The sequence below is a fragment of the Mesoplodon densirostris genome, chromosome X (genome assembly GCF_025265405.1).
Source record: "Mesoplodon densirostris isolate mMesDen1 chromosome X, mMesDen1 primary haplotype, whole genome shotgun sequence".
NCBI lineage: Eukaryota > Metazoa > Chordata > Mammalia > Artiodactyla > Ziphiidae > Mesoplodon > Mesoplodon densirostris.
In genome coordinates, this window is record NC_082681.1 from 137,275,171 (window position 1) to 137,289,539 (window position 14,369).

The 14,369-nt window shown below is 46.3% G+C and overlaps 1 protein-coding gene across 1 annotated transcript; it reads left to right on the forward strand.

Annotated features, from left to right (window-relative positions):
* Window positions 1–306: 306 nt before the first annotated feature.
* On the forward strand, window positions 307–13,878 carry CRLF2 (cytokine receptor like factor 2). The gene is made up of 8 exons (XM_060086569.1): window positions 307–388; window positions 2,732–2,834; window positions 4,897–5,060; window positions 6,119–6,252; window positions 8,165–8,327; window positions 9,092–9,197; window positions 11,515–11,599; window positions 13,612–13,878. The coding sequence occupies exons 1-8, from the start codon at window positions 307–309 to the stop codon at window positions 13,876–13,878; spliced, it is 1,104 nt and encodes a 367-aa protein (XP_059942552.1).
* Window positions 13,879–14,369: the final 491 nt, after the last annotated feature.

Consider the following 14,369-nt stretch of genomic DNA (forward strand, 5'->3'; position numbering starts at 1 on the left):
GGACCTCGACCTCCAAACACAGGATTCTCACAACCCACCATAGTGTGAGAATCCTGGGTGTAGATCATATCTGATAATGTTTCAAGTGAGATGTATCCGTCGGGGCTGCAAAAGTGCTCGGCGGGGCTGAAAAAATGATCCTGCACTTTTTTTTTTTTTTTGACAAGAGTCATCTTTTAAAATAAAGCATGGCTGTTTCCTGTAGTCATTTCCCTAGTTTCTTTTCCACATTTTAAAGACGGCATGACCTCTGTACGATGAACCGACGCGCTGACCTTCTGCTCTCTGCTTTCTCCTCCTTCAAGCATGAGGCGTATCTTGCTGCCCTGGGCAGCCTCAGCTCTCTTCCTGCTGGGACATTTGAAGGCTTCAGAAGAAATGGAGCTGGGTAAGTCAACGCTGGCAAATGTAGCCATTTGTCTGCCTGAAATGCCCTTTCTTTGAACATCTCTGCTCTTTACTTTTTATGGTATCTTTTGCAACTGCACTGTTTTCTTTGTGAGAGTGACAAGGGCTTACACAGGTTTCTGAGTCTCCGGCAAAGCTCCATTTGCCTGTTGCAAAGGACCCACTCTTTCTTTTTTCTTTCTTTTTTTTTTTAAATTTATTTATGGCTGTGTTGGGTCTTCGTTTCTGTGCGAGGGCTTTCTCTAGTTGTGGCAAGCGGGGGCCACTCTTCATCGTGGTGTGTGGGCCTCTCACTATCGCAGCCTCTCTTGTTGCGGAGCACAGGCTCCAGATGCGCAGGCTCAGTAGTTGTGGCTCACGGGCCCAGTTGCTCCGCGGCATGTGGGATCCTCCCAGACCAGGGCTCAAACTTGTGTCCCCTGCATTGGCAGGCAGATTCTCAACCACTGCGCCACCAGGGAAGCCCCAGGACCCACTCTTGACTGAGCTCAGGATTAGGTTTGAATGGAAAAAAATCAATAGAAGAGCCCTTGTCTGCAGAACTGAGAATCTGGGCTGCTTTGCTGTTCTGTCTGCCTCCAAAGAGGTGAAAGCCTTTTGTTTAAATTAATATTTACCTTCCCGTGGTGAGATCATGCCGCCACAGTGCCCCCGAGAAAGACAAGGGCTTCCCCAGTCACCCGTCGGCCCGTGGGGTCATCCTTGAATCCCATGGCTGGCCGTGCCTTCTGAGAATGATTATCAGTATCACCTTGCCCTCTGTCCTCAGAGCCTGGCTCCTGGGGCTTTTCCAGAGAATTCTTTCCAGGCTGCATGATCACCTTACAAGCTTTGTCAAAAGGCAGCAACAGGAGGGGGTGGGCGGGAGGTATCTGGTCCCGTGTTGCACTAGACAGCTTCGATTTGCTTTCCAGCTCAAGGGAGGCCCGGATGGGAGCTGGTGGTGGCACGTTCGTGACATGTAGCTTCTGAACTGTCCCCAGGCATCACCCCATGCTTGACCGTCCACGTCCGAGCTGGCCTCTCGCCTACCTGGTTTGGAAGGGTCCCTAGGGGCCTTCTTTGCTGCAGCCCTGGGCTTGAAAACTGGGTATCAAGTGGACATGGTGAGGAGGGTGAGAGAGCCTGGATGTGGGCTGTCCCCAGGGCTGGCACCCACGTAATTCCCTGGCTCTGTGCAATGCCTCGTGCTCTGTTTTCACGTGGCCGAATCCAGGACTCCATCTGCCAGCGACAGAAGGCAGAGGGAGTAGAGATTTGGCTGTGACTGGAGCTCCCCATGGCCACAGATTCCTTGAGATCCATAGCTTCCTTCTGACAGCCCCCCTATACCTGCCACCACTGCGCACGTGGAGTTTGAGTGAAGAAAGAACCCTTTAGACCAGTTCTGGATTCTGACCCACTTGAAGCACATCCGTGCGCAGAAGTAGGGGTTAAGGTTGCGGTCTTTTTGATGATGGCCATTCTGACAGGTGTGGAGCCTAAGTAACATCTAAAGCAAACATTGAAGGGCTCACTTGACCTTGAGCTTTTCCTCGACTCATCATATGTGGTGTTCTGAGTAAGACAGTGACTTTGGTGGATGGGGGACAGTGTCCAGTTCCTCTCTGTGTGCCCACAAAACATGGTGCCGCTGGACACACAGTCGGCACTCACTGTTTAGTCTTCACACTAACCGATGATCATTACCTCTTGCCAACGAGAGAAGAAAGTCAGCTGTAATCTTGCACTGACTGTTATCTCTCAGAGTGATTGAGTTTTCTCACCGACACTCATAGATCCTGCAGTTCTTACTGACATAAGTCATGACCGGTTTGTTGGTGAGAATCTTGGTTTTCTCTGTCCCTTTAAAGCACTCTATCATTCTTGTATTATTAGTATGAAACACATAACAGACTCTGGACACATAGTAAGAATATAAAATATCTTGTTGATAATTACAGATAGATGACATAGGTAACAGATAGATGATGATAAGATACATGATAGGTAGGTAGATAGATGATATAGATGGTAGATACATAAATAGATAGTAGATAAATAATAGCTAGATGATGATGATGATGATAGATACATAGATAGATAATAGAGATAGATAGATAGATAGATAATAGAGGTAGATAGATGGATAGATAGATAGATACAGATATCATGTTTAAATGATAATATTCTGGATGTATAGGGTAAAATAAAATATATCATCAATTTTTTAAAAAAAGGCGCTATATCGTTCTTATAACATGAGTGCTGACATCATTTTACAAATTTCAAACTCTTTCCAGCATTGCCTCAAAGTCTACTCTATTTGTCTCTTTTTACCCAGGAGAAGCATTGCAGCTTCAACTCATCAACTTTAATTTCGAAACTGTGAAGGTTACATGGAATGCAAATGAATACTTTGGGACTAATTTGACATTCCTCCACAGGTAAGTGCCCTGAGGAAGGGAAAACCATGCCTATGGCTAAAATATTTCCTCTTCTAAGATGTCAACAGCTGGGAGGCCCAGGACGTGAACGTGTGAAGGATCAGAATGTGCAAGTGTGAATGTGTGTGCCCTCTTCAGCTCCCAGACCTCACCACAGCTGCAGCCACAGCTCCCAGACCTTCTAACGGAGTGGTGACTGACTCATGCTTGAAACCACCTAGATTCTTTTTTTTGAAATAGATATTTGATTCTATCTTTTTTCTTTTTTTTAATTACTTAATTAAGTTATTTTTGGCTGCGTTGGGTCTTCCTTGCTGTGCATAGGCTTTCTCTAGTTGCGGCGAGCAGGCGCTACTCTTTGTTGCGGTGCGTGGGCTTCTCATTGCGGTGGCTTCTCTTGTTGCGGAGCACGGGCTCTAGGAGTGTGGGCTTCAGTAGTTGTGGCTCGCGGGCTCTAGAGCACAGGCTCAGTAGTTGTGGCGCACGGGCTTAGTTGCTCCAGGGCCTGTGGGATCTTCCTGGACCAGGGCTCGAACCCGTGTCCCCTGCATTGGCAGGCAGATTCTTAACCACGAGGGAAGTCCCGCATCCGTTTCTTTAATCATAAAGGAGATAATTCTTGGTCTCGTCACTGCTTGGGTTTGAGATCTTAAGGATGAAGTATAAGCTGGTCACACACTGGGTCCTATAGGCTTCTTAATATTGCAGGGAAGCCTCAAAGATATACCCAATCTTGGGACATCCCTATTAAAAGTGTCTCCTGGAAGGGATAGTTAGGGAGTTTGGGATTGACACGTACACACTGCTACCTTTAAAAAGGATAACCAGGGACTTCCCTGGTGGCACAATGGTTAAGAATCCGTCTGCCAATGCAGGGGACACGGGTTCGAGCCCGGGTCCGGGAAGATCCCACATGCCACAGAGCAACTAAGCCCGTGCACCACAACTACTGAGCCTGCGCTCTAGAACCTGTGAGCCACAATTACTGAGCTCGTGAGCCACAACTACTGAAGCCCATGCGCCTGGAGCCCATGCTCCACAACAAGAGAAGCCACCGCAATGAGCAGCCCACGCACCACAACGAAGAGTAGCCCCTGCTCGCTGCAACTAGAGAAAAGCCTGCGTGCAGCAACAAAGACCCAATGCAGTCAAAACTAAATAAATAAATTTTATCTTTCAAAAAAAGGAGAACCAACAAGGACCTACTGTATAGTACAGGGAACTCTGCTCAATGTTATGTGGCAGCCTGGATGGGAGGGGAGACTGGATACATGTCTATGGACGGCTGACTCACTTTGCTGTGCACCTGAAGCTACCACAACATTGTTAATCAGTTCTGCTCCAATATAACATAAAAATTCCTCCTTGAGTCAAGGGCTGGGTTACTCTGCAGGTCAGTTACTTTCCTAGGGTGGCCACAACAAAGTACCCAAGACTGGGCAGCTTAAAACAAGGAAAATTCATCCTCCTCCAGTCCTGGAGACCAGACATCTGAGGTCAAGGTGTCCGAGGGCCACACTCCCTCCTGAGGCTCCAGGGGAGGGTCCTTCCCTCCTCATCCAGCTTCTGGGGGCTCCAGGCATTCCTGAGCTTGTGGCCGCGTCTCTCCCGTCTCTGCCTCTGTCTTCTTGGGGCTTCTCCTCTGTGTCTGGGTCTCTCCTCTTCTGTCTCATAGAAGGACCCTGTCATTGGATGTAGGGCCACCCTCCTCCAGGAGGACCTCATCTCAGACCCCTCACTTCATCACATCTGCAAAGATCCTATTTCCTAATGAGGTCCTGTTGCCAGGTTCCGGGGTTAGTATTGATCCATAGACATGCCATTTGGAGGGCCACAATTCAAGCCCTACATTCAAGGAGTGTAAACATTTGTAAACATTTGAGAGAGGGCTACTTTTCTGTTTCAACAGGTCTTGCTGTAGTTGTAAGGGGAGGGGGTCATTGAAGCGAGTGATGTGGTACCAAATCTGAGTCAGTGACAGAGTCATGGAGCAAAGGAACGGCCCTTAAGATGTTATTTTTAAGATGCTACATAGCTGAATTTTTCTCTTTTTAAATCACAGGTTAAACAGCAATGAGGCATACAGACCATGCTCCAAGTATACCCTTCAACAAGGTTACACTGCCGGGTGCCTCTTGGAAGTAGAAAAAGATGAAGTTCTACAGTTTTTCATCAGGAATGGAACACACACTCTTCTCAGCAAGAGTCTATGGATTAGCAGTTACTGTACGTGCTTTAGTACCTTGAGGGTTGACTGTCCATTTTGGATTAGGATACATCATACAAAGGTAGTGAAACCCTCTCTCCAAAGATTCATGTTTTGGTCTGGATTTCTGTGAGGCAGTGTTTCTTTTTTTCCCTCCCTTTTTTGAGGGATGGGATGTCACAGGTGCATCTCAGAATCCCATGAGAGAAAAAAAAATTCTTCTCTCTCTGTATAAAAGAGAGATATAAAACTAATTAGGTTTATTGGATATCTTAATTTACATGGGAGGTATTATCAAATAAAAACTAATACTAAACAAACAAACAAAAAGAATCCCACGAGAGCTACGGACCCCCTACTGAAAACAATCCCTCATAGACATTGTATAAGTCTCCTCGGGCTGCCATAAAAAACTATCAGAAATTGGGTAGCTTAAAATAAACATTATCTCCCAGTTCTGGACACCAGAAGTTCCATAGTCGAGATGTGGGTAGGCTTGGTTCCTTCTGGAAGTTCTGAGGGAGAATCTGCTCCAAGCCTCTCCCTGAACTCCTGGGAGCTGCTCGTAACCCTGGGCATCCCTGGGCTTGGGGCCGCCTCCCTCCCGTCTCTGCATCCATCTTCTTGTGGCTTCTCCTCTGTGTCTGTGTCTCTTCTCTTCAGATAAGCACATCCCATATTGGATTAGGGCTCACGCTACTCCAGGGCGACCTCATCTTATCTTAAACAATTACACCTGCAATGATCCTCTTTCCAAAGATTCTGAGGTGCTAGGGTCCAGGACTTCAAAGTATCTTTTCCTGGTGGGACACAATTCATCCCATAACAGATACAGAAAAGTTTTTCAAGCAGTTTCAGAGAGCTCTTTGCACAAGACACCTAAGGGTCCTTGGAGAGCTGGCTAAAAGTTCTATTGTCAATGTACTAAAGACAAGGAAGCCCCAAATCTCATAAGGTATTAGAGGAAGGATTGGAACAGAGGAAAGTGAATCCAAGCCCAGTTACCACTGTAATTTTAGACATGTGGAATGTTTATCTTTGTAGAGGTGTTAGTCATTGTGCTCTTTCTCCTTCTTAGTGAAACCCAGATCCCTGAGTGATCTGAGCTTCCAGTGGCATCAGGGAGCAGTGACAGTGACTTGCTCTGACCTGTGGTACAAAGATCTTGTGTATGAAATCCAGCACAAGAGCACCTTTGACACCGAGTGGCAGGTGAGGGCAGGGACGTCTTCTCAGGCCAGGTGTATGTAAGTATCCCCAAGATGCGAACGGTGGAGAAAGATGGAGAGACACAGAGACAAAGATATTGAGATTTATTTTAAGGACTTGGTCATGTGATTGTGGAGCCCGGTGTATGTGACAGAAGCAGGGGGCACTCATCCAAAAAGGGAAAAGACGGACAAATGGCTGGAATCAGTAGAATAGAATCACGGCTCATCAAAGAAATATACATTAAAATAGAGGGATACTCGGCTTCCCTGGTGGCGCAGTGGTTAAGAATCTGCCTGCCAATGCAGGGAACACGGGATCGAGCCCTGGTTAGGGAAGATCCCACATGCCGCAGAGCAACTAAGCCCGGGAGCCACAACTACTGAGCCCACGTGCCGCAACTACTGAAGCCCGCGTGCCTAGAGCCCGTGCTCTGCAACAAGAGAAGCCACCGCAATGAGAAGCCCGCCCACCGCAACAAAGAGTAGCCCCCGCTCACCGCAACTAGAGAAAGCCCGTGCTCAGCAACGAAGACCCAACACAGCCAAAAATAAATAATATAAATAAATTAAATTTTTTTTAAAAAAATAGAGGGATACTGGAGTTCTCCTAAATAGCTGGTCATAAAATGTGATCATTTTTAATGATGTTGAACATCAGGAAACTTTAAGACCTCCGTCATGGTCCTTGTTCTGATCAATTAATTTCCTTTGCAGAAATCAATCCTCAGGGAATAATTCAAAATGTGGATGAGGCTGTATGCACAAAGACGTCTATCAAAGCATTATCTAAAATAAACACATGGATTTAGGGACCACCTATGTGGCATACAGCAGGAGAATAGTCAAACAAATTATGGTACATTTATAATAAAATATTTAAGAGCCATCAAAAGGTATTTTAAAGAATATTTAGTGATAAGAAGCAATGCATACATTAAATATTGTGTTCAAGGAACACCATACCCCTGGAAGGAGAGAAATGATATCAATTTGTTAATGGTGATTGTATTTTGGAGCTAGAATAAAGACGGGTTTTAAGTGTCTTATTTTGCCTTTGTGTGTGTGTGTGTGTGTGTGTTTGTGTGTGTTTTCTAAAGTCTCAAATGTAAGCATGCATTACTTTTCTTTATTTTTTAATTAATTAATTAATTGATTTTTTGGCTGTGTTGGGTCTTTTTGCTGTGTCCGGGCTTTCTCTAGTTGCAGTAAGCGGAGGCTACTCTTTGTTGTGGTGCACGGGCTTCTCATTGCAGTGGCTTCTCTTGTTGCGGAGCACGGGCTCTAGGCGCACGGGCTTCAGTAGTTGTGGCACGCGGGCTCAGTAGTTGTGGCTCACAGGCTCTAGAGCGCAGGCTCAGTAGCTGTGGTGCACGGGCTTAGTTGCTCCATGGCATGGGGGATCTTCCCAGACCAGGGCTCGAACCCATGTCCCCTGCATTGTCAGGCGGATTCTTAACCACTGCACCACCAGGGAAGCCGCAGCATACATTACTTTTATATTCATAAAAATAGTTACTTGGGAAATATAGTCAATATTTTATAATAACTGTAAATGAAGTATAACCCTTAAAAATTGTGAACCACTATATTGTACACCCGTAACATATAATACTGTACAGCAACTATACTTCTATTTTTAAAAATTACATTTTTTTAAAAGAAAAAACTTAGTAATTCTTCAAAAGTGTCTGTCATCATGTTTGTCATAAAGAATTTTTTTTCCTTTTTGGAGAGAGGTGTAGAGGTGCTTCCACATTTGTTTTTGCTGTTGTTTGGAGGATAAAGTTCTGGGCAGAGAGAGGAAGCGAAACAAGAGAGGAAAATCCTGCAAGGAGGAATCTTGTGTGAATCCCTGGTAGAAGATGAAAAAGTCTGGGTCAATCATGGGTCATCATGTCTGTTTTTCCCACTAGTCCAAGGAGGCAAAAACCTGCAATGTCACGCTCGACAGTTTGGATGCTGAGAAGTGTTATTTCTTTCGGGCCAGAGTGAAAACGCTGGAATCCAGCTACGGCTCTGACACATACCCAAGTGACTGGTCAGAAGTGATACACCAGCAGGGTGGCAAGCTAACAGGTAACGTCATGCAGCTTCGCTGTACAACATGGTCCGGCACCCTACGTTGGGGGGAGGGTGGAATGGGGCACCTGAAAACACGGATGACTCCAAGTCCTGCTCCAGAGGTCACAGTGGAAGCAATTCTTCTTCTGGATTCCATCATTATTGGACTAATTTTCATTTTTATTTCATAGCAAGAATAATGTGTCATTTATGAATGTGATTCCATGGATATAGGTATAGATGCATAGAGAGATCTATAGATAAATAGGTGATAGATGGATAGACTGATAGATGATAGATGATGATAGATAGATGACAGATATAAATAGATGATAGATAGATGACAGATATAGATAGATGGATAGACATGGATGGTAGGTAATAGATAGATAGTTAGCTAGATAGATGGATAGGTAAGTAGACAGATATATATCATAGATAGATAAGTAGATAGATAGGTAGGTAGGTAAATAGATGATAGATAGATAGATAGATGATAGATAGATGATAGATAGATGATAGATATAGATAGACCAAAGCAAGCCCTGATATCCTCAAATACCCCTGGCAGTGAGTTAAATCTACACTCCCTCCTTCCTGATGTTTGCCTGTCCAGTGTCACCATCTCTCTTTCCAGGATATTTCACACCAAAATCAAGATTTGCTGACCCTGACATTTATAAAGGAAAAAAAATGGGGGTGGCAGGGTTTGGAGTGTGATCTAGTATTATGTTGAAATTATCTTGATAACGTACAGCCCTCATTCTGTTTTGCTTTAGATTTGTGCCAGGAAAACAGCCTTTTCCCCAATTTTATTTTAATTGCTGTCATGGTCACCTTCCTGATAGCCTCCCTTCTCCTTCTGCCTTTATGGAAACTACGGAGGTAAGGATGACCCTGACAGAATCCTCAGACACATGGGCTTTGGTTCCAATATGTCCATGAATTTGGGGGAAAAAAAAGAATTGTCTGCTCTGATTATTTAGCTGAATATCACTTTCTCTATAACACACACTTTGCCAGTGGTATATGACAAGAAAACTGAGAGGGAAATAATGCCAAAGGTGCAGAGATATCTGCAGAATTCATTGACAAATATTCTCTTGGGGACAGTAGGATATAAGAATGCTCATTCCTATGGGAGCGTTACCGTGCTTCAAACACACGCCCCATTGAGCCGTGTCCTCCTGTCATGTTACAATGGCAGGTACTTAAAACACCTTTTAATTTTTATTGAGATTTATTAAATGAGACCATTTGGTGAGTGACGTGAGAAGAACTGGACAAGAAGAAAGCTTGTCTGGTTTGTAAATCCATTTACAGATACAGCAAAACAATATTCTTTGAGACCATAGAAAGCATTTCAAAAATATGATATTAAATATTTCTCCCCATTAACCTTCTGTGCAATACTTTAACAACCGCTATTTCCATCTTTCTTTAAACATACTTGCGCCTGGGCCTTTTACTTCTTGATGATGTTTGAAGGCACTGATGCCCAGGGCCGTGGGTGTCATCTTTGTTTCTTAGGATGAGGTTTCCATAGCAACGACTGGAGTGATGCATAGAGAAACATGGACCGCCATTCTGGACCACTCAGGCTGGGTCTGAGCTAGGCTAAGTTAGACAATTTCAAGGACGTCCCATCATGGTTGGATACAGTATGGAGCAGCTTCCCTTGATTCTTGCAAATCGCCCCATTTTTATTTCAGTCTGCTCTTCTCTCTTTGACCAGCTCAAACAGATGCCTGCAATATGGTTCTCTGCAAGAGAGTAGATGAAGCAATCAGATAAGCTTGTTGACAGGTGACATGTCTGATGTTTTTAAGACAAAACTGAAATCACCCCTGAGGGAATCGGAGGGGTACACTTCTTGGAAAAAACGAACACTTGTCCTGTCTTCAAGGAAGTCCCTATTCTCGACCAGTGGTGAAATCAACAGTATTATTTTCCTGGGGCTGCCATAACAAACCACCCCAGACTGGGGGGGCTCAAACAACAGACATGTATTTCTCCCAGTCCTGGAGGCTTGAATCTGAGGTCCAGGTGTCAGCAGGGCTGGTTCCTCCTGAGGCCTCTCTCCTGGGTGTGTAGACGGCCCTCTCCTCCCTGTGTCCTCACACGGTCATCCCTCTGTGTGCATCTGTGTACGAATCTCTTCTTTTAAGGACACCAGTCACATAGGGTTAGCATCTTATTAGATGAGAACCTCTTAGGTTCTGTATCTGGGGGCCTGCGAATTAAACTGACCAAAGACAGAGTAACATAAGAAAATGCATGTTTCCTTACCGATGTAATATTTTCAAACACATGGAGATTCGTAGAAAGGAAGTGAACACCTAACAAGGCAGTTAATTCGGGGGCTTCTATACCATTTTAACAAAAGGTAATAATTTGTGGAGAAGTGGAAAAGGAAGACAAAGGAAAAGGGAGTTTGGATGTGGGTAAATTGTAGGAGGGTGACTAAGAAATGTGTGGGGGAAACTACAGGCAGATAAAGGTTGTCTATGTGGAAGCATCTTGGTGCCATCTCAGTGATGTGACTCATTGTCCATGTCCCGGTAAAGGGGGGGGGGCACCTTTACAAATGGAATTTTTTTTTTTGTAAAGAGGGAAATTTGTGCTCTGCTTTTAGGTGGATGGGGGAGGGCAGAGGGCTTCTCCTGTCTCTGCTGTTTCTCAAGTACCTTCACCTCCAAATACACAATATCCCCAAGTGGCATATTTTGGGGGTGGTGTATCCTGATCACCTTCATACCCCATGTCTATGACCTCATTTCACCTTAATTACCTCCTAAGAAGTACAACCTCCAGATACGGTCAGATTGAGGGGTTAGGGTTTCAAGCTACGAATTTGGGGAGGTGGGGACACAATTCAGTCCATAATGTCAACAGAAATAGTGATTCCTAGGTAATAAGAATTGCTCTTTTGCAGAGATGGGCACCATGACCCTAATATCACATTCCTGGTGAGGGCTTCACGTGGATGCTGGGAGCAGGGTAGCTGAGGGGGTAGGAGTGGGGCACATGTTTTGAAATTGGGGAGGCGGTTCTGCCAAGGTGTGCAGCCTCTGGGGTCAAAATCTGCAGCCATCCTGACCCCCTCATGGTGGGGCGGTGGGTGGGGTCTGTCCGCCTGGACGTCCACAGCCCTGCTCAGGGGCGCTCGCCTGTCTGACCAGACTCTCCATGCCCATTTCAGGGTTAAGAAGGTTCTCATGCCCAGTGTGCCGGATCCCAGATTCACCTTCTCTGGGCTCTTTGAGTCTCACCAAGGTAACTTCCAGGTAAGCACCATTTCCTTGGGCATGAAAAACAGGCTTGCTTTGTGCTGTCCTAATATCTCCCCTATGTACCATTTAAAAACCCGCTTTTATTCCAGCGGCCCCTTTAAATGCCTGTGAACCTTTTTGCATGTGAAAGCAGCAGCATGTTCTTTTCTCTTTTGGTCTTAGAAAGTAGATCCAAGGGCCTCCGAGGGTGGCTTCTCTTGAAATCAGCCCCAGAGATCAGTGGCCCCCACTACGGGATTTTCCAGCCTAATTGCTTTCTGATCTTGTCAGGAAGTTGTGTTCTTAATCTGTTCCCCCCACAGGGCTGACAACAAAACCTACACTTCCTTTTTCAAACTTTATGGTTGTTATTTCATTCACATGATAAATGCTTAAAGGGGGGCTGAGGAGGAGTTGGGAGGAATGAGAGAGAGGGGATCAGCACCCCTGTCCCCAGGAGATTGCCAGGCAGTGGACACCCAGGCGTAGATTTTATAAGACCATGGGATCAGAGTTATGCCAGTTCCCTGCGGCTGCCACAAACTGCGGGGTTCAAAACATCACACATTCATCCTCCCCCATCCTGGAGACAAGACATCTGAGATCAAGGTGTCCCAGGGCTGAGCTCCCTCCAGAGGTTCCAGGGGAGGGTGCCTCCTGCCTCTTCCAGCTTCTGGGGGCTCCAGGTGTCCCTGGGCTTGTGGCTGCATCCCTCCTGTCTCTGCCTCCGTCTTCACGTGGATTCTCCCCTGTGTCTGGGTCTCTCCTCTTCTGTCTCTTAGAAGGATCCTGTCATTGTATGTAGGGTCACCCTCCTCCAGGAGGACCTCATCTCAGACCCTTCACTGCATCACGTCTGCAGAGACCCCATTTCCAAATAAGGTCCCGTTCCCAGGTTCTGAGGGTTAGCACTTGGGCATATCTTTATTTTGGAAGGGATGCACTATTTAACCTTCCACAGGAGCAAGGTGAATTTTAAAACTACGTAGGTGTAGGAGAGGGGAAAAAAATGGAAAGAAAAACCCCAAAACATTCCTCTATCCTGTTAAGTTTTGTCCCTGATACCTGCAAATTAAATGGACAAAAAAAAAAAAAAAGATTAAGAAAAGGTTTATTTTGTATGCACATGAAAACAAGTGAAAACCCCCAAGAAGTAGTTACAGACCTGGAGGGTGATGTGCCATTTTAACAAAGGGTGATAGAGTGTGCAGGAGAGACCAGGTAAAAGAAAAGGGGTTGGGGACTTGTGGATGGCAGGCAAGATATGAGAAGGTGACTAGGAAATGCATGAGAAATAAGGGTTCTTTAGTAAGATTTTATGCAGACTCAAGTTCTCCCAGGTGATATGTGTTGTCTCTGGAGTTGGAAGGGTCAGGGTGACCGTTTACAAATGTACATTTCCTTTCCAAAAGGGAGATTCATGCCCTGCTTCTAGGGAAGATAAACGGAGAGCAGAGAATCCTCTCCGTAGCGGTTCACTCCCCATTGCCTGCAGCTGAAAATAATCCTTGTGCCAAAGTGGCATATTTAGGGGTGTCCCAGTTCCTTTCAAGGGAGAAGAGAGGGGGTTACAGCAGAGTTTAGGACAGGAAATCTGAAGTTTTTCAATACTTGGGGGCTAGAAAAAGAGATGGGGGAGGCTGGGCCAGGGAAGGGAGATGTTATAGGGATCAGAGGAGTCACCCGGTGGAGGACAGTCCCGTGGAGCACCCTATTCCAGATGTGCCCCCGGCCAGCTTCAGGAAATCCCAGGGCACTTGTTAGAATTCAGCATCTGGGCCCCCTGGACCTGCTGAGTGATAATCCTCCTTCTGAAAAGTCACCCCCATCTCAGAGAACATACCTGCAGGGTGGGGGAGGGTGAGGAATCTGTGTTTCCTGTTTTGGGTTCTGGAAAAGCCCCTCAGGCAGTCCTCATGTGTGAGGAGTGACCATAGGCTAGCGCTTTGAGGGTCCCGGGGATGCACGGGCCCCGAGGGGAGGGGTTTGCTGCACGGAGCCTGAGTCACAATGTTTCATCATGGCAGGAGTGGATCAAGGACACGCAGAACGTGGCTCACTTGAATAAGATGGAAGACGGGGAGCAGGAGTCCATCCCGGAAGAGGCCGTGGTGGTGCAGCTGGCTGAGATGCCCAAGACAGCGGTGACGAGCCCTGTGTACCGGCAGACAGAGGAGGAAGAGGCCACCGGGGAGCCCGACCAGCTCCCTCGCCAGTCCCCCCAGGGGGGAGAGGTGGTCTCTCTCGGGGATTTTACGTTTGTGATGAGTGACAACTCATATGTGATGTTCTGAGGGGGTGCAAACTCAAAAGCCAATATCAAAATCTACGCTGACATTGTAGGACCCAGGACAATATCTCAGGGACTAAAAACCACTGTGAAGGGGATCCCCAGAGCTGAGGATGCTGGTGTCTGGGGCCACCCAACACCCCCACCATCCAACCAATGCATCTCATCCATGTCGGTATCCAAGGGCTTGAATGCGGATCCCCTATAGGTGGCAGACCGTTGGTTGGGCTTTTTCTTGCTCTCACCTGGCACGTTGTCACAGTTCACTTAAATCGTAAGGAAGGACAGCCAGCAGCCTGAGACCACCTTCCTTCGCACGTGCCCACCCAGTCCCACCCTTACGCCATTACTACTCACACCTGAGTGGTTCCTCAGATCTTTTGCTACGCGGCACATGTACCCAGCAGGTGAGGCACGGCACCCCCAGGTACAAAAGGAATTCTGCGTTACCAACAAAAACCAGCCACCCGGCTCTTGCTCCAAAAGGGAAAAACC